At 40.5% G+C, this 20987-nt stretch overlaps 1 protein-coding gene across 1 annotated transcript in view; it reads left to right on the plus strand.

The window, feature by feature from the left end:
* pknox2 (pbx/knotted 1 homeobox 2) overlaps window positions 1-20561 on the plus strand; it is a 105251-nt gene extending 84690 nt beyond the window's left edge. Inside the window, exons 8-17 of the mRNA XM_037467949.2 lie at window positions 1105-1202; window positions 6906-7025; window positions 7107-7183; window positions 7711-7883; window positions 8469-8712; window positions 14203-14212; window positions 15309-15522; window positions 18115-18257; window positions 18983-19197; window positions 19640-20561. Of these exons, the coding sequence (XP_037323846.2) occupies window positions 1105-1202; window positions 6906-7025; window positions 7107-7183; window positions 7711-7883; window positions 8469-8712; window positions 14203-14212; window positions 15309-15522; window positions 18115-18257; window positions 18983-19197; window positions 19640-20480 (2135 nt within the window). The 3' untranslated portion in view covers window positions 20481-20561. The remainder of the gene's footprint in view (window positions 1-1104; window positions 1203-6905; window positions 7026-7106; window positions 7184-7710; window positions 7884-8468; window positions 8713-14202; window positions 14213-15308; window positions 15523-18114; window positions 18258-18982; window positions 19198-19639) is intronic.
* The last annotated feature ends 426 nt before the right edge of the window (window positions 20562-20987 follow it).

Genomic DNA, 20987 nt, shown 5'->3' on the forward strand with positions numbered 1-20987 from the left:
ATTGGCCATAAACCCGGTGGCCCTGTCTGAGACAGAATAGGGCCATGTCTGTAACAGCTACATCTAGGCCAGATATGGCATGAATGAAATGGGCCAAAGCTGTCTCACATCTGGCCGCATCGAGCCGGAATAGAGCCGAGTTAGCCGACACTCAGCCACAATACAGCCGAGTCCGCTGGCTACCTGGGACAGCTAATGTAACGCGCAACCGGTCATGTTTGGAGGCGTAAAGCTGAATGACCCAAATCTTTCTTTGGCCTACCCTTTTCACCTTTTCACTCTGTCTGCAGAGAGATCACAGGACATGTAACATAGAAGTGATATCTTCAAGACTTTTGTTTGAAAATCAAGTGAGACTTCCCTTATCCATCATCTTCAACTGTCTCAAGACAAAGTTAAAGAAAGCTTTATCTATTCTATTTTAGATTACTGCAACGCCTTTTGTTAAGTTTTAGCCATACAACACCATTAGGATTTTTTGTAGTTCATCCACAGGGCTGTTGCCTGGAACAAATGCATATTTTTTAACTCTAATTTAGTCAAATTTATAAAATGTTCATCGTGGGCTTATTTGCTTTTGAGCCCCATTACTTAAACAGATTCACAATTTCTTTAGATTATTTAGACATTATTTAGAAATGTTATGAGGCATCAGCAAAGGTTATTATTAATTAATAATATTCAAACATTAGGAATGTTGAAAGTAGTTTACTACTAGGAAACATAAACATGAATATGCATTAATAATCATTATTTTCAAATAAGATTAAGAATCAGTTTGGTTAGCATGCATTTTAATATCCTCCACAAGTAGGATTGCTTCTCTGATACAATCTTATGATGTTAATCCTTACCTCTGGTAATCCCTTTTAACCCAAAATGAATCAATATGTCTTTTGATGAAGACCAAGAAGCACACTGGCTTCTTTTTTTTTGGTTGAGCGACAATAAGGCAACTCAAATTTAATAATTTAGTCTTTTGTTTGCCTGTGTTTGTGTGTGCAGCTAACAAGAAGTTAATAAGGCTTCGGTATCAGTGAGCGATGTGGCTGCCAGTGGCTGCTGAAGCCAATTGAACCTCACGTCGGTAAATTATCCCCTCAGGTGGGACCCTGTACCAGCCGGTTGCCATGGTGACATCGCAAGGGCAAGTGTTAACGCAGGCGCTGCCAACAGGAACTATCCAGATCCAGAACTCACAGGTAAATCCGTCTGATGATGATGCTTTAGTAGACACATTTGCTCCCTCCCAGTGCCCTTGCCAGAAACCCATCATTTGTTGTCATTAAAAGGGTCTCTTTGCATCTCAGAAAAAACCCATGCTGCCTTTTTATTGTCTGTCTGAACATAGCACCCCTGCTAACCGATAAAAATGAAAATGGTTCATTCCATGGTGTTCATGGCACTTAAAAAGGATCATCTTTGGTTTGACTGACAAAAAAAAAATGTAAGGACATGCACTTAAGACCATTTATGTGGATACAGCATATAATGCTCAAAGCTAATACAAAACATGTTCATGTTATATTTCATGACTATAAATGTTTTATCTGCAGTCAATGAAAATCTTTAGAACGGTTACCTACACACGAAATCCTGGAATAGGCAAATGGCCAAATTTGTGGACCTTATCTTATCTATTATCCAACTCAAAATGCTTCTGCAGTTATTTAAGGCTAAAGTTATTTTGTCTTTCGTTAAGGCTGTTTTGGAGATGACTGATCCCCATGCCGGTTTTAAGTAACCAAAGGCCACAGACTGACCACAGACTCACCAATCCTAATGTATAATCAGCCCATCCATAAGAACCATCTGCCTCTGCCCCATAAAATGGAATACAATCGTTTCACTCCATGTTTTTATTACCTCACACAAATTATTCAAATAGACCTTGTGGCTGCAGAGATACTTAAAATGGGTACATACATTTTCAGTAGACGCCTAAAAAATAGTTTTTTTTTAAGAGGTTAAGTGGTTTGGTGTATTTGGAGCCTGTTATGGTTAAACATTATCTAATAACTAAAAAATTCCACAGACATTTGAGTGTGGCCTAGACCCACGTCGGCTGTAACATCGCCCCACTCCCCTCCCCCACCGTGATGACCACGCCCCCCGTTGTAATGGCCTCGCCCCCTATCCGTCGGCCGCATCATTTCCCCTCGCTTGCATAAAAAAAAAAGAAAAAAAGCATATTGGCAGGCGCGTAAATCATTTCTCTTAGCTGAGTCATAGCACACGATTCCTGATGGGCCTCGACAAACGTTGCATCTGTGAGCAAGGCCGTAATGGCCAGAAAAGCTGAGATGAATTTCAAAAGTTGTATGAAGAAATGTCTCTATAGCGCCCTCTAGAAATTAAAAAAAGACCACACTAGGCCAGTTCCCCCCCCCCCCGCCGATGTCCGATCAATTTGAAATTTGGCATACATGTGCTCTTGGACATGCTCTATAAAAAAGTCAATCATGGTATGCAAATCCACCTAACTAGATTTTCCGCCATTTTGAATTTTGTGAAAAACACATTTTTGGCACAAACCTTTGGTGGATCATTATTGGTTCACTGCACCCTTGATATATAATAGTGCTGATAGCTCATTGCTTTGATAAAATATGGGCTAATTAACTTTGCAAGGGGTGTGGCTTAATCTGGCAGATTTTTAACTTTTTAACTCTTAACTAAATGACTCGGCCTGCCCTCACCAGAATTGTAGCATGTGTAAACTTTGAACCCCTGAACACACCCTAATTTTTTCATAATTGTTGAAGATTAGGGGGCGCTGCATTTAATCATTAAAGATGTGCCTTTTTGGCGAATTTTCATAATTTCTCACATTTGTAAAAGACTGAACTCCTCCCAGGGATTAAACCCAATTCTTTTCAAATCCACACAGTGTGCTCTTGAGACCTTGGCCTCTGAAAGTTGCATTTTGCCGGAAGAAATACTAAACTATGTGCGTAGAGAGCACTTAAAATAAACACCTTTTGAATGATTTTGAAGGAAGTTGGGTCATGAATGGTATTTTGAGAGGTTTTTATTTTGGGATGATACAGCAGAATGTACTGGTTATCAAGGGGACACCTTGGGGATGTGTACTATCAACCTGAAGTGGAATGGTCATGAATGTATTGATTGTTTCCTTTTAAACCTAATCTGAAAATTACCAAATGTAGTCTGCTGATTGGAAATTGGGTCATGTATGGTATTTTGAGAGGGGTTTGTTTTGGGATGGTACATAAGTATGTTTTGGTTATCACCAAGTCACACCCTGGGGATGTGTACTCTCTGCTTGAAGTAGAATAACTGTGTAACTATTTATAGTTACCTTTTATTTATAACCTGAAATTGACCAAAAGTAGTTTTGTGAAAGATTTTGAAGCAAACCATTCCTCTCATTTATGGTATTTTGAGAGGCTTTAATTTTGGAATGGTAGATTAGAATGTCCTGGTTGTCCCTAAGTGACACCTTGGGGATGTGTACTATGAATCTGAAGTGATATTATTATGTAACTATTGATCGTTTCTTTTTAAATCCAATCTAGAATTGGCCAGAAGCAGGGCTGGACTGGTAATCTGGCATACCGGGCAAATGCCCGGTGAGCCGACGCACTTGGGGGGCAGTCGATAGGTCTATACAATTTTTTATTTTTTTATTTTTTGCTTTCGACCGGCCCATAAAGCAGGGACAGCGGCCCATTGGTTCATTTTCCATACTGACAGTGGACTGGCCCAATCGTCTCTTAGCAGGCTCCACCCCTCCCTCTCCGTGTGTCAGTCAGATGCATTCAGTGGCTCAGAGCCAGAAAGAAAAAAATAAGAGGTTGATGCCTCAACATGTTAAAAAATAACCCACATGTTTAGTGCTGTAGCTTCAGTTGTCAAAACTACTACAGTACCTGAACAACATAGGGTTGCCAACTCTCCCAACCCCAAATCAGGGACACTTTCGCGGGCTGACACTTATCTGATGCGTCACAACTTCACAACAACCGGGAGTTTTTCATGCGTCATTGACTTAGCAGGCTGTGATTGGAAATCGAGACTGGAGCTGTCCCGGCCGGGACAAATCAAAATTGCCCATAATTCGGGATGTCCCGGGTAATACGGGACGGTTGGCAACCCTATGAACATAGCACATGGACTAGGAGAGGTGACTAGCCTCAGCGATAGCGGTGCTTGCGGCTCGCAGGCAGCAGAGGAGACGGTGGAGCAGGTGTCTGAGTCTGACAATGAAGTCCAGGAGGGACAGAGTGAGCAGGACAGTGTCATTGAAACGATACTTGTCACATTGCATGAACAGGGAGGGAGTGTTAATCAGGGTGGATGCATGAGAATAGTGTGTGTGGGCCTGGCTGGGCCACAACCAAGATGATGATGATTTAACAGTTACCTCAATTAATGAATATTATAATAAGGCAACAAACATAATTGTTGTCGGTTGTTGCTATTATATAGTCTTGTCAGGTTGTCATTTGTCAAATTGTCACTTAAAAGTTACTGCAATGACCACTCAGCTAAAGTCAAATAACACAGCATAAGGTATTTTGCACTGTTTTTGTAGCGAGCAGAGTTGAGAGTTCACTTATTCAATTGCAACTTGGGATATTCTAATGTAACCATTTAAAACTCATAACGTCCGTCGACAGCTCTTCTTCTCTAGAAAAAAACTTAAATGATGCCATTTGATTATTTTAATTATTACTCGCTCACAACGAGTTACACGTTAGAAGAGGTCGCTAACGTATGTTATTTGGGGGTTGAAAACCCGCTTTGCATTTTGAAAGCTGTATATTCAACTAACTATATATTTTCTAATGTTTCATCTGAATTTCCAATATCATCAATATCCAATATTACGGCAAGTGAATACTCTACATTTTATATATATATTATCAGGACGTTTTGTGTGAGTAATTTGTTTGTATAGGTTTTTATGGGAAGTATCTCAACAATTAGAAGTAAATGTTGTTTGGTGTCATATTAAAGAGGGGTTTGTACTCTTTAAAGGGATAGTTCACCCAAAAATGAAAATTGTGTCATCATTTACTCACCCCAAGTTGTTTCAAACCTGTATGAATTTCTTTATTCTGCTAAACAAAAAGAAAGATATTTTGAAGAATGTCGGTAATCAGACATTTGAAGGACCCCATTGACTTCCATAGTATTTTTTTTTCCTACTATGGAAGTCAATGGGGTCCATCTGTCTGATTACCGACATTACCGTCCATGGCACTTAGAGTAGTTCTCAGCTTTGGTTTTGGGTTTTTGGGAACGGAACAGTAGATATGCACATTTACAGGGGCCGCAAGGATAGTGTACTGGTTGGTGGTTGTGTCCGACCGATTGTGGTGGGCCGGTCTGAGCAAAAATGCCAGGGCCCTTTTTTTGTCCTAGTCCAGCCCTGACCAGAAGTAGTCTCGTGATTTTGAAGGAAATTGGCTCATGTATGGTACTCTGAGAGGCTTTACTTTTTGAATGGTACATCAGAAGGTCTTAGTTATATGTTGACATAAAAGGCCTAAGACAAAGATTAATGTTAAAGATAAAGTTTGCAAAGCGGCATTCCTGGCGTTGCTCCACACGGTTAACGACCACTGACTTGCGAACGCTTTTTTTTTCATGGTATTTTGACAGGCTTTCATTTTGGAATATTACATCAGAATGTCCTGGTTATATGTTGACATAAAAGGCCTAAGGCCATGAAAGTCTTAAAGATGAAGTTTGCAAAGCGGCATTCCCGGCGTTGCTCCACACAGTTAACGAACGTGTGACTTGTGAACGCTTCTCCTGACGGCCGCAGGCGTCCTCGGCTGCATTTCTAACCGTCTGGCCAGTGTCCCGGCGTACAAGGAGTAGCGAGGACCTGTCCAACAGCTTTAATTTTAATTTAGTTTTTAATGCAGGCAGAGGTTACGGCAAGGGCGGTGCGCTGACATTAGGGGGAGGGGGTTGGGGGCCATTATTCTTATTGAAAAAACATTTTAATGGTTCACATATATTGTTTGATTTTTTTAAAATTCATATTATTATACTCACTGGAGCACACATTGTAGATTACTACAATGTGTGCTCCAGTGAGTATTGGTGGCAGCGGGATGGAGCATGTGGGATTTAGTCAAAATAAGCAACGGTGTGTGTGTGGAACTCGATCGCACTGAGGGCAAAAGAGATAACCGGCTTTCATAAATACTTGTCAGTACAGATTTGTTGATAAGAAACATTATCATTTCTTTTCAGTTATTTCCCCACCCCAAGCCTTATCTAATATCTACTCTTAACTGAAACACCCACACAATGTACGAACCATAACTACAGTTACAGAACCACTGATGACCATCTCAGTCCTAAATGTCCTTACAAACACAGTGTCCAATAAAGTCGGTTCTCACAAGTATGGCTCAGCCAGATCAAACATATCGACTCACACACATCCTTAAATGCACGGCAGGCTGTCAAACACTGTCAAAACTCTAAGAGCATCACGTCTTTAGCACTTTCAGTCCAAAAAATAACCCAAAATAAGGATTTTTCCAAAACAAAAACAAGCTTAGCTCAATACAAATAAAAGATAAAGACAAAAACAGTCACACTTTGAACCAGCAGGTCACTATTTCCGCACCAAAGAATGAAATCTAAACTTTAGACCAAAGCCTTGCATCTATAGTCCATCAAAGTACCAAAAGGACGAATGACGCTCTTGTGTTTCAACACAGTCAAGAGCGCTGCTTTTTTAAGTGTTATTACTCAAATTCAGTTTCCATGGTGACTCTTGAGGAGGTGTTTGTGCCCTTGCCACTGAAAGAATTTGATAATTGGTAGTCTCCCTTTGTTTCCGTGGCAACAATAAGTAAGACATATCACTGCTTCCATGTCTGCCCTTCACTTCTCCTCCTGTGTTTATTGTTTAGGTCAACTTGGACCTGTCGTCCCTGTTGGACAGCGAAGACAAGAAGTCCAAGAATAAGAGGGGGGTCCTGCCAAAACACGCAACAAACATCATGCGCTCCTGGCTCTTTCAACATCTCATGGTGAGGCAAAGTGTGAGATGGTCATCACTTTGGCCTGGTCAAAGGAAATGTAAAAGTACGTCTGTATCTTCCTTCTTTCAGCACCCATACCCAACAGAAGATGAGAAAAGGCAGATCGCAGCACAAACTAATCTAACGCTTTTACAAGTGAACAACTGGTAAGATGTCATGAGGTCCTTGTGTAGGTAGAAAGAGACACTGCTTTCTGTTTTTGTAGTAGAAGTATGTGTGGAGTGGAGGAGTTACTTTTATTTGAATGTACTGTACCTCTTCAGCTTATTGGCGGCACTGTAGTGCTATCTCCTGGTTGTATAGAGCAAGTACACCGTAGACCAAAATGTACCATGTGTCATTCTTTGATATTTTGGGGAAATAAATATGCAATTTATTGTAAAAAGAGGTTCAGCCGTTGATATTTTTTACCAATGATTTCAATCTTTTTATCCATTGAATAAAATGAAAGATGATATTTGTGAAATGTTATTTTCTAGTTTAAATATATTGGAAATGTATTTTTTTAATTTATAATAATTTACAATTGACAATTTAGTCACTAAGAATATATTCTGTATTCAATAAAAATACCATGTTATATAATTGGTATCTTTGGTGATGTAAGAATCACATCACTGATCAAAGCATTGCATTTAAGTACAGGAGAAAACCATGACCTGTTCTTGCTTAGGTTCATCAATGCTCGCCGGCGTATCCTTCAACCAATGTTGGACGCCAGTAACCCGGACCCGGCTCCTAAAGCCAAGAAAATGAAGTCCCAGCACCGTCCGACACAGCGATTCTGGCCCGACTCCATTGTGGCTGGAGTACTGCAGACGCACAGATCAGGAAACAACTCAGACAGTAAGATAATCACAAGTTCTCAATTCAAACTCTAGATGTCAGTCTTGACTTTGATTTATGTGAGAAGGAATTTATGCACTAAGGCTGTGTAAGGCTGAGACTCAGCAATACGAGGATATTCTTGGCAGGGGAAGATACTTAGTTGGGTTTCACAAGGACGGACTCAAATGTAAGACAGTACAGATGTCTCTAGTTTTAAGGAGGTTTATTGAGAGACCATAGGGGTGATGCGCATTTATTTTATAAGCTTAGCTTTAGAGCGTAGCCACCAAATGTATGTATGTATGTATACAAAACAAGAAAACACGAGACACTCAAATACAGTGAAGTAAGCACAAGGACGATAAGGCTTATTTGGGGAAGGCCCCCTATATAAATTTGAGGGGAGACAGCGCTCGAGACACAAAATCGAGACACTCTAACTTTGGTTTCACTGGGACTTACAGTTATTAAAATGGCTTCCCTGCACCACCGTACCCCAGCTGCTTTACACCAACTATAGTAAAGAAGGAAGCAGGGATGGATGTGGAGGTAATAGATTTCATCTGTCGCAGTTTTAATGACTCTTCTCCCCCCTCCCCTCAGACCCGCTGAGTATGGACAGCCTTCAGTCACTGTCTTCGGACTCGGCCACCCTGGCCATGCAACAGGCCATGCTAGGAGCCGACGACTCCATGGACGGCACTGAGGAGGAGGAGGAGGAGGAGGAAGAGGAAGATGAGGAGGAGGAGGGGATGGAGGAGGAAAATGACAGAGGGAGGCTAATATCTGGCAGGGGGGTAGGAAGAGAAGGGAGAGATCTGTGCATGGAGCACAAGGAGGAACTTGGGTAGATGACAAGCGAAAAAGACCACAGGAGGTGAAAGGAGAGATCTGTGCATGGAGCACAGGGAGGAACTTGGGTTGATGACAGGAGAAAAAGGCCACATGAACTTTGACCTCACTAGCACATCCTCATTCAAACTGAACTAGGACAGCTCTAATGCTAAGTCACTCTTGAGAGCATCTAAGGATGTACAAGGTTTTCTCCAAATCAATCAGAGACTCTCATGTAGAGCGACCCTAATCAAACACAATGACCATCGTGATCCAGATTGCGGAAGACGGATGTGACATCCATGATGAATGTGTGTGGTTTCATTTAACTAGTGAATGTTCTTATGCAGTGAGCTCTCAAAATATTTGGATAGTTGAACATTTTTTTAATCTATAGCATCTGTTATTAATGGACAGAAATGGCACAGGAGCACAGAAATTGAAGAGATGACTGATTGAGACATTTATCGTAGCAGAAGCTTGGAAGCTTTCGGTATAAAATAACATTTGAAAGTAGTTTTGAATGCATTTTACTGTAAACTGAAAAGGGAACAATATAATGAGGAATGCACAGTGTGGTTTATGACATTATGACATTGTGTATGTAAGTAAACAAAAACTTTTATTGTAATTGAAAATAATCTTTTCAAATATCATGACACTGTAAAGTGCTTGAAAGTTTACATGTAACTGCAGTTTCTCTCATTTTGCTTCCTAAAATAAGAATTTTTTTTAGTAATGATTTCCAAAATCTCTGTAGTGTGTTGTCTTCCACTGCTGTGACGTCATTCATGCCTTTTCAATGATCCATAGGTTCTCAGGTCGCTACGTTTTCTCTTCTTGAGCGAATCACTTGACTCATTGCTCCAGCAAACCTTTTAGAGCATGACTTTGTAAACAATCGTAATTCATTTTATTTCTTCTCTCAAGTGCAAATAAAAAAGAGAAAAAACTTGCAAGCCGGTATATACTGGCTAAACTTATAGCATGTATATCAGATCTCTCACATGTTTTCATTCTGATATTTTTTTTTGCATGGCCTCAGATGGTAGCACAAGGTAGAAGGCTCCACTTGAGAAAATCGTACTAGGGTACAATATGGTAACATTTTCCATGCCGCGACATAACATCAACCAAATCAATCAGACCGTAACCGGCCAAAGGTCAGTTGCCAAAGGCTCACACACTTAAACTTCTTCTTATTTGTTGAACCAGCAATGAAGGACCCCAGCCAACCAAGGTAGTACACACCTGGGTAGAGGTATGGCCTAACCCGGTTAGGGTCCAACGGACAGTGAGTAGTCGGTCGACAGCTAGCTCACCACCTTCACTGATCATAAAGGACCCTGAGGACATGAAGGTGTATCAGCCGGTGGCTATGCGCATATTTGACTTCAGCCACCAGATTATTTGTAGAGAACTTTTTTTACCTTGGCAAAAGCTGTCACAAAATAACAATCTACAAACTGTCTCACCCCCATATCCACACAAAGAGAAATCACAGACAAGGCCAGCGACGATGGAACTCCCACCCAACAGAGAAGACTAAAAACGTTTATCAGAAAAAGTCAGACAAAGAAAAGACGACAGCGAGAATGAGAGAGAAAACTCAGCAGCGATGTCTTTCAATTTTATGTTAAGGATTTTGAAAACAAGTGAAAACTATTTCAGCTTTCAGTTTTCTACTTGAATACACATTTGAAGTCGCTTGTTTCTAATATGAAGGCAGAAAAAGAAAACATAGTGAAAGTTCTGATTGTTCATATTTTTCTCATTAATATTCTTTTCTCTTTTATTAAAAAAAGGATCTTCCACAGCAATTGACAGGCAAGAGGGATCATTTTTATTTGTGTATTTGGTTGTCATAATATATTGTGTTTCAATAGACACATTTTAATAATTAAAACATGTAAAGGTAATGTTGTGACTTTGTGATATGAAGGTTCTGCAAATGCTCAGGCTGAGTAAACCCATCCAGGGGCATAGATTCCCAAACAGGAGGTAAGCAGTTTCATTCATGAGATCAAGTCAGCGGAAACGACCAATCTCTGTTCTCCAGTACCCGTGAGTCAAGACTCCCGAGAATGGTGTTCATTTTAGGACATCCTCAGATCTCTGACTCAAGTGTCAGACTCAAACGAAAGGGCGTTAGGTCTCAGACCAAAAGTCCTGACTGAAGCCCTTTCACCCGAGTGTGAGGACTGTGGTGATCTGAGGATGTCCTAAAATAAACACCATACCCGAGTCTATTCTCACGGGGACGCAAGTCTGTTCTCACCGTCTTAAGTATTGAGAAAAGGCCAGGGGCTGACAGGACAAGGCAGGAAGTGAAGTTAACCCAGGGACACAAGAGGCATGAAACTACAAAATAAATCAGGAAGTAAACCCAAGCCGTGACGGGATCCGTACTTTTGCAATTTTACACAGACAGCAATTGAATAGCAATTCTTTAATTTCTCCATTATTCCATTACATGGTAAGGTGATATAAGGTTTTTAATGCACTCATACAGTTTAGAGCAGTGGTTCTCAACTTGTCTGGCTCCGGGACCCACCTTTATCCCTTAGTGACGAGCCGCGACCCAATTCGATCGGTCAACGGGAGGGGGGGGGGGGGGTGCTTCCGCATTCTAATTGCCGCGCTGAAGGAAAACATGGACGGACGAGCCGGAAAAACACCGACACTCGGCTGCATTACAGAAAGTCCCTTCAAAATAAAAAAAAATTTTTCATGCTATGGCCCACGACCCACTACAAACGGGTCCGCGACCCACTAGTGGGTCGGGACACACCAGTTGAGAAACACTGGTTTAGAGCAATAGTATTTGCATCTAACATGTTTTATTTCTAGCATAAAGGGGATTAACAAAATCAAGGTGTTTATTTTACTAGCGTCTATTTGTGATTCTAAATTCCTCTTAGATCATACTATATTGATAATAGATTATTTATTTTTAGGATGAAATTGATGATATCCAGACACATTAATCATACTGTGATGCATAATAAGGATAATGTCCAAGCCAGGATCGTAACAGAGCAAGGTCCATGTATGGGTTCTATTTCTCAACTGGCTTCATTGCAACCCGTTTCTCAATTACAGTGTTAGTAGTCCAAATATTGGTTTAACTTCCCTCATTTTCTTGTCCCACGTGTTGTCTCCCACCCACTGGTGTTTAACATAGCATCTAATTCGAAGTTGCTGGAAAATTCCCTCCCAAATGTTCCCCTGCCTCCTAGAGCCAAACAAGGCTGTTTCCATCACACTGCTGAGATGTGAGACTTCTCTGGAGTTAAACGGCAATCCATATTTACGCATATTGTATTGTTATTTATGGTTATTTACATGGCTTGTATAATGGCATCGTTCCTTCCCACCCCTTTTCAAACACTTTTGGAGGCGGGAAAGTTTTTAATTGCAGCATCACTTATTAAATATCTGTTATTGTCTACCTCTGCTGCCTTTCTCCTTCTTCAGTTGGACTCTGAAGTAATATAAATGGAGGAATAAAAGCAGCATGAGGCCACCAGGGCGAAATTAACATGAGAGACCAACACCTTTATTTTATTCAGTAAATGTTTCTTTGAAAGTATGGGCATGGCAACATTTCTTCTAGAAATGTTCCACACAGCAGGAGAGTAGGAGGTGACCTTGGCTGGACAGTAAGAACAGAGTAGAATATAATGTAAATATGCTTTCCATACAACACTATAAGGTAGGCATTTTAATTTATTGTGCGGTGGCATAAAATACAGCAGCACAACTGCTCATGAATCAATTCCATGTGTTTCATTTAATTGTTGGAATGCAGTTCTGCATTCCAAGTATTGTTCTTCGAATCTTTATTTCTCTTATTATTATTTTTCTATTTCTTCCGCCACACGTTTCAACTCCTTCACATTTCAGCTCCTTCAGGAGAGGGGTGCTATGACTCTTCAGCTTTTTATCTCTCATAATTTAAATAATATAAATTAAAATCAACCTTTTTAACATACATTTTCAAATCCTCTCAAAACTTCTTCAACTTTTTCAATCTTTCAGCTAGAGACACCATTTAAACTTTAAAATGCTAGTGAAACTAGTACTTACTTCTTCTACTGCTGTTAGTACGACAATTACAACTATAACTAGTACTAAACGTTATATTACCACAAAAATGTATTTTTTTAATTCTCAGCTTTTCCTATTTCTATTCTTTCAGCAACGTTTAAATTAATTTCAGCTTTTATTATTTGTGTTTTCAAATACATAGAAGCTTCTCCCATTTCTTGCAATTCTTTCAAGCTTTTCTCATTTCTGTATTTTCAGCTATTTTTAAATGTATTTCAGCTTTTTCTATTTCATCAATGTTTAGAATAATTTTAGCTTATTCCATTACTGTACTTTAAGCAACTTTTTTTTCAGCTTTCTGCATTCTAACGCATTTTCAGCAGGAAATGCACTTTTTAGTCATGTTGTTTGGGTACAGTGTGGTTCGATTAAAACTAGCAGGATTGAAGTTTAACTATATAATTTATAATGCAAGAATGTTTATCGAGTTTTGTTTGAGGTGTATGATATATATATTATATATTTCGTGGACAAAATAAAGCAAGAACCTGCAGCCAGGATACCGCATCCTGCGTGAAACGATATGTCAGAAAACAAAAAAATTATTTCCATGTTTTAATCTACTTAAAAAATGTAACAACTGTACTTATTTTTGGTAAGCAAGTAGTTTTGATACGGTTTTGCCTTTTTTTACTACTTTAAACATAAAAAAGTGAAACTTATCCATAATCCATGTGAAAAGGCATATCTGGAATTTTAGTTGAGAATGCGGTTTAGTTGTATGGGACTGCTATCTTTTACAAGACAGTGTTTAGTCGGAGGTTGTTGTCATGGGTCATAGAGATTGTTGGAATGAGATGAAGAGGCATTCTGTGAGCTAGAAATCTTGTGTAGCGAGGGTTGAAGATATTTGTTAAGGAAGCTTAAGCAAGGACACCCAGTATTCTCTGACTTTATTTCAAACCATCGCAGAACACAAACATAGAAATGGGACTGTTCCTCTTGTGTTAATTCATTGTAATTATTTATGACAAAAAACGTACCCCGCTGCACTGTGTGTTGAGCATTGTGAAGCCGTTAAATTTTCACCTTGATATTACTCATGTTTTTAATTTGAATGCTCTAAAGGGGACATATTTGCTTCACAATGGCAACCCGCTACAGTTGTTGCATTATGTGAACAAGAACTTTCTCTTAAATGCAGCACTAGTTTTCTGTATTACATGTGCTCTAAAATTAGACAGTGATATAAACTATTTGTGTACAAAACTTTTTATCCAGACATTTCTAATGCTTCACACAATGAAACATAATAATATAACTAAAAAATGATGTCTAAACATTCTTGTCACATGTTATTAGTAGAATTAGAAGTAAATATGTAATTTAAAACTAATGTTCTTACGACGAAAATCATTATATGTGGCGGCTTCACAAAACAATGAATGATCAGCATTTTGGCCGTTGCAATCTGTAACCATGAGACCCCCAAGAGGGTGGAGCTAAAAATCACATAACAGTAAGTAAGACATTTGTGGTTGTACAACATTTTACAATACATGCTTGTATAGTGGATAGACATCGGGAATTAAGGTTTTAAGACCTAAACACATTAAACATTCCAGATCAGAAAACATCGCAATGGAGGCCTGTCAATTGTATAGTATACCCTGCTTTCTGGTCTATTTGACTCCAAACCTTTTACTTTGAGCATTCAAAAAAATGATGCGGTTCTTTTAAACCCTTCTGTTTCTTTGAGACGCTATTCAACACAATATGTATAACACTGAACTGAACTGTGGCTCTCCTTAGCTTTTAAACAGACAAAGTACAACACAGATCCCATGCATACACTAGCCAAATACTTGTTCATTCCAGTCTCAAGTCCTGTCGGATCCGATTAATCAAATACATTATTACCTGCAGTTTTTCCTCTCTAACACACACAGTACACTCAGAAACATGACCATCCCTATTACATGGTACAGTATTTCAGCCAGCAGTTGCACGGAGGCTGTACTGCAGTAAAAATAGTCTCAGAATGACAGAGGCTGAAAAAGCCACTGGTGTGGTTCACTTGTTTGAAGTAGACCACAGCCACTGTGCTTTACAACTGGGCTATACCAGAGAAACACACACACGCTGAAGGTCTGCTGCAGTCAGTGCCATCTCAGCACCTACATGCTCCCAGATGTGCTCCCTGTAATTAGAGTTAGACCCAGGTCGGCCCAGTCCAGCCCAGATCCAACCTCTCATTTAGAAACGCCCTCCCTGAATACTTAAGGAGCTTTCCCCCGGCTTTTAGAGTAACTCGTTGGCTAATTTCTAAGTATCACCAAAGAAAGCTGGAAGACCTACGGTAAGATGTTTTTAGCTTTCCTCATGTGCTAGACATTTGCTCAGAATAATGTTAATTGAATTTCTAATTGCATTTCCCCATAATTGGAAAAGTACCCTTGGTGTTATCTTAATTGTAGATGGTATTTCTGCTTCTTCACAGCAAAGCAGTCTGATTTGCACTGAGATCACAAAATATCTTCCTTTGTGTCAGGATATAAGCTGTTTCTTATCACTGGGCAGGAGTTCAAAATGTCAATCGCCCAGGCGGCGGCCAAGGCCATACTATCTGATGCCCTGCTGCAGGGCAGCCCAGGGCTAACCCAGATCAGCCACCTGGAGCTGGAGCTTCCTTTAGACAAGGTCATCAAGTATGTGTCCGTCGGCCTTCCCCTGATGTTGGTGACCATGGCCTTTGCTCGTGAGATCTCCCTGGGTGAGCATCTCCCTCTGTGTATATATTTGTTAACCCTGTGAGGGAGTATTCTGTGTTTCAATGTCATTCAATGTAATATATTTTACTTGGTAAACTGTATTTCCTTTTAAGCTAAAGGAGGAATATGGAGGAATGTGATACCTTGAAATTCTTTTAGCCTATTGTATTAATTGGTTCATTGTAACACATTGTTTTAGATGGAAATAACATGTTTAATGTCTATAAACAAAACATGCAATAATTTAATCATGGTAGTTAAAAAGAGTGTGTGCACTTTCCCTGCAGATCTTTATCTTTTGATTAAGGTGATTCTTCTCCGTTCTTACTCCTCCCTTTTTATTTTGGAGGAAACTCAATATTATATGCAATAACAGCGAGAGTGGTAATTACACAGCACTTTCCTTAAAAGAATAAAGCAGGATGGAGAAAACACTTTAAACAACTGTTTTCAAAAAAGGGGAAGACATGTTGACTCAACTACAGGGAAGCAAAAATAGGCACTTTATTGGACATACAGTACATTAGCGTGGGCAACTGCATGAGGATCATCTTTGCAGCCCCTTAACCAGCTGTCGGCTCTATAATGGACGAATTTAAAAAGTGGTTTTGTGTCAAAATTCACCCTTTAAAACATCAGCATAAAACAGTGCATACCATAGCTGCAATAATGATGTAAGAACAAAAAATCACTGTAAACACAAAATCAAAACCACTCAACTAGTCCTTTGACTGTTCTGCTGTTGAGTGTTTTAGACCAGAGAAAAAAAGTGTTATTTTTCAGTTGAAACATTTAAACAACCGGTCTGTCCATGGCCATTGAAAGACCTCAGACATAAAGACCTCAGAATACACAGCATAGGTGACAGTGCTAAAGTATAAGTCACTGAGGAGGCTGACTCCCTTGACTTTGAATTAAATGTTGTCTCTCCATAGCTGGTCTGCAATCAGGCAGATGCTGCTGATGCTAATTGCCATGGGGATGATTGAGAGCCGCATTCACTAACACTGGCAAGCTGTAATTACAAGGCAAAGTTCTTCTATGGAAGCCAGCCCCCGACCCACTCATTTGAGTCAAAGAGTGGATATGTTGATTAACAAGGGGGGTGGGGGGGAGCCTGATGTGGCGCTGGGATGCATGGTTATACTGATAGATCTTGGCTGCCTTTCTGCTGGCTTGTTAGTTTCAAAACAGTGCTTGATTGCGCTGCTTTCATGTTAACTTGCACCTGGACTCTGAGCCAAGAATGCTCGTACGAAGCACAAAATGTGGGGAAAATCTGCCTGTGTTAATTGGGGAGTGGGAGTGGTAGATTTGGGCAGTGGCAGAAATTGCCTCACTTGACAACAGGGGTTCAGAGTAAGAGGGGGGGGGATATTGAACAAGATTTAATGAGATGACATATGCTGTTATTTTTTTTCTTTAGAGTGAAATCTGTTTAATATTTATGACATGTTTTGCACAGTTTAAAGAAGATTACGTGAAATAATCTGCCATAATTTTTAATATACCAATGTATTTAGTCAAATCATTTTCCATTGTAGCTGTAATGTATTGCTTTCGCCTGTAGCATGCGACAGATTATGAATGGGATTTAGCTATCCATTAAGGGAACTACCTGACTGGCCAATTTATAATTAGTTTGATTTCATTTTGAGTTAAAAAAGACAAGCAACCTCTTATATATCTAAGGCCAATATTAATATGCTCCGTCATAACCCTCAGTTGCCAAAGTCTTTTTGGGTGTCACCATTATTCTGTTAGAATGCGGCTGTTTGATTGCATACTAGCACACACACACGCCGTAGTATATCTGTACAGTCTAACAGTTTGAGGTGGACTTGCAGGTTAAAATACATCCCCAAAGTAAATTTGTGGCAGTATGTTTCTACTTAAAAAAAGCTGGGCAGTTGTGTGTTGAAAAAAATCGAACCTCCATGTTTTTCTTTAAAGGCTCTGTATTTTGTGGGGCACACCCATAGTGTGTTCCCTCCCAGGCCCTCTGTTTTAGGGTGGAGCACCATTCGGAAATGACAGATGGGTGCATGGAGCATCCAAGTGGTTTGAGTACATGTGGGTATTTAAAGGTGAACTAAATATAAGGTGGAGCACCACCAAATTTGGAATGAGGTTTGCCAGGGTTTTAAATGCCACGTTGCGATTTGGAAACATATGATTTCTCCAGTGGATTTATGTTTCACTGAAAAGAAAAGGGTATGCAGACAATTACATGTCTCATTGTGGACCTCCAGTACTGTGTGTGTGTGAAGCTACTTGTACAGCCAATTTGAATTTTAGACCTTGGGAGTGAAGACAGTTTGGGAAAGTGTAGGCATTCTGGTTGTTCCTCACTTTGGGACGTTTGAGATTGGAGATTTTTATCCTGATAAGAATTAAGTTTAGGTTTGGGACAACTGACAAATCAATTTTGACATTTAGTTGTGATTATTGAGGTTAGTGCCAGGGAATGGGGAATGCATCCCAGCAATTTCCTCACAAATAAAAAATTTCAAGTGTTTAGTAACTGCTGATAGGCACTTTGATAAACCATTTCAGTAGATTATGTTAGAAATCAACATTTGTTCATTCATCAGGCCCACAGATCAGCTGCTTTCCTCCCAGCAACTTCTCCATCAAGCAGGCCAGCTACATCGACACATACTGCTGGGACTCTCTCATGCATCATGAGTTTGACAGCAATGGGAACTTTGAGGAGCGCTCGCTCTGGGTACACAAAGTAAGTTTAGAGACTCTGATCAAGCTTATCCAACTTGTTATTTACACTTGAACACACACACTACTCACTGTACAATACAAAAACTCTGTTAAAAATGTCAGTGCCCCTTTTTTCAAAGCATAGTACATGTATTTTTGCTGAAACCATTTACTAAGTAGACTTTTCTAGGGTGTAAAAGTTTAAAGGGAACATATTATGAAAATTCCACATTCATTTGGGTATCTAGCATGTCTACCGATCCAAAAACTCTGGAAAAAAACGACTCCCGCGATTTGTTATGGTTCTTATAAGTCAGAAACATCATGCCTGAGTGACTGCAAACGAGTTCCTTACCTATGAAATGGGAGTCTCTCTTACATGGCCTCGGCTCCCCCCATCTCACCCCCCCACCACCTTCTACACTCACTATAGATACGAAATTTGCTTCATACGTCACTTCGTTTTTGCAAACCTCAGATACACTTGGGATAGCTAGCTAGCAGCATGAAGCAAATGAAGAAGATGCTCTGTGGTCGGCTGCACAGATCCGCATAGAGGAGAACAGGTCAAAACAGGTGACTCTGTGGAGGGCTGCTTTAGACAGGTGCTGTTTGAAATGATCCTTGTGGTATGTTAGAAATTTCACTAGGACCCCTAGAAACCATATAAACTTGTGGTAAACTGGGCATATGATGGGTCCTTTAATACTCGTTTTATTCAACTTTCTTCTCTCATTGATGATCCAGATGTTCCCTTACTCTCTTCTGGCCATGGCGGTGTTGATGTACCTCCCAGCTCTAATATGGCGCCAGCTTGTCATGCCCACGCTGGGTTCCGACCTGCTCTTCATAATTGACGAACTGGATAAGTCGTACAACCGCTCAATCCGAATGGCCCAGAGCATTCTCGACATGCGGCAGAACACTAAGAACCCCCTCACATTTCAGGCTGAACTGCAGAGGTAAGGGACCAGCGACTGCTGGCTTATGGCACAAATATTCATTGCTTTTTCAGATAAAATTAAAGCTGCAAGCAGCGATGTACGGGCCTTCGCCTCCCCTTGCACATCGGAGGGGCAGCGGTCAGCTGGACATGCATTCAAAAAGACAAAAAAAGAGACAAAATAAACCAATGTTGGCATCGGATTCAAACCCAACTCTGTGGTTTCATAAATGGAATACATCACCACTAGGCTACTTGCCTTGCTGCAAAAGACCTGCAAAAAGTAAATAAAATATGTAGGATCACTGCTGACTTTCAGTATATCAAGGGATATACAGAAGTGATCTTGTTGACAGTCTTGACACTTGCCAAAAATAGAGGATTGGGGTTGTGTAGAGAGGGATTGATTGATGAGCAAAGATGAACATACTTCTGAGTTTCTCTTCCTTCTCCAATTGCAGGGCCAGGAAGAAGAAATACTTTGAGTACCCTCTTCTTGAGAGATACATGCAGTGCAAGCAAAACTCATATTTCCTCGTCAGCATGCTTTTCTTGCGGGGCTTCCTCCTCCTGACCTTCATGACAGCTGCCTGTCTCTACCTGGCCTACTTCCATCTGTCTGCCTTCCTGCAGGACGAGTTTAGCTGCTTTGTCCGCACCGGCATGCTGCGTGATCAGAATTGGGTTCCTGAACTGGTTCAGTGCAAAATGATTGGCCAGTTGGTTTTTCAGGTGATAAGTGTGGCAAACGGTGCAATCTACGTCCTGTTGGCTCCTATTGTCCTCTTCAGCTTGATTCGTCTCTTTGTCTGGGACACCACCTTTTTCTCTGTTTACGAGGTCCTCCCAGCACTCAACATCATCCATCACCGTAGACTCGGCTGCCCATTGAATGACCTCAATGTCCTCTTGCTCTTCCTCCATGCCAACGTAGCTCACCTGATGTCCTATGGGAAGGTGAGGGCACTGTGCTCATTAGCGCCCCCACAGGTTGGCAATGCTACCGCAGCACAGGGATTGAGTGCGATGCTTACCCAAGAGGAAATGGAAGAGCGTGAGGAGGCTGCGATGGAGCTGTCAGAGGAAGTGGAGGAGGCCAAGGAGGAGGGAAAGCTCAACTTAGTGGATATCATGACTATTCTTGGAGCGGCGCAGGGAAGAGTGGTAAACTGCAGCGAGAAGAGGCCATTGGTGGAGGAGAATTTGAGTCTTGGTACTGTAACACTCATCTACTCACTAAAACGCTTTCTGCTTGTAGCTATTTTTACCTACATAATCTGGGATGTACAGAAAATGATTTAGCGATCATCAAACTACAGATACCATCTTTGATAATAAATAGAAAGTGCTTTGTATTCAAGATAACATAAGCAGTTCTCTCTGAACAGAGACTGAACACACAATTTGGGCTTGTCCACATGGACCTGAGAAAGCAGTTTGAGAAACACTTGCAACTGTAAGCAAATTTGAGTAAATATAGACCTTGTTAAATATTTTCTCTTTATTTTTAACTATGTTGCCTCTGCTTTTTTTGTTATTGAGCCAGACTGAACTGCCTACATTTCTAAAAGAGTGTTATAGAAACACTAATGAAGAGGAGATAGATCTGTGGTACTTTCTAGTCCTAACTGCCCTCTCTGTCTCTCTACAGAGCCAAACCGCCAGGGGTACCATGAGTTGAAGGAGACTGCACCATTTAGACACTAATAGGCCTCCTAAGGACTGAATCGATGTGATATAAATGGAGAGGGGGGCTGGGTCACTCTGTATGGTAGTTTTTCAGTACTGTACAGTATCCACAGAGGCCGT

The sequence above is a fragment of the Pungitius pungitius genome, chromosome 16 (assembly GCF_949316345.1).
Source record: "Pungitius pungitius chromosome 16, fPunPun2.1, whole genome shotgun sequence".
NCBI lineage: Eukaryota > Metazoa > Chordata > Actinopteri > Perciformes > Gasterosteidae > Pungitius > Pungitius pungitius.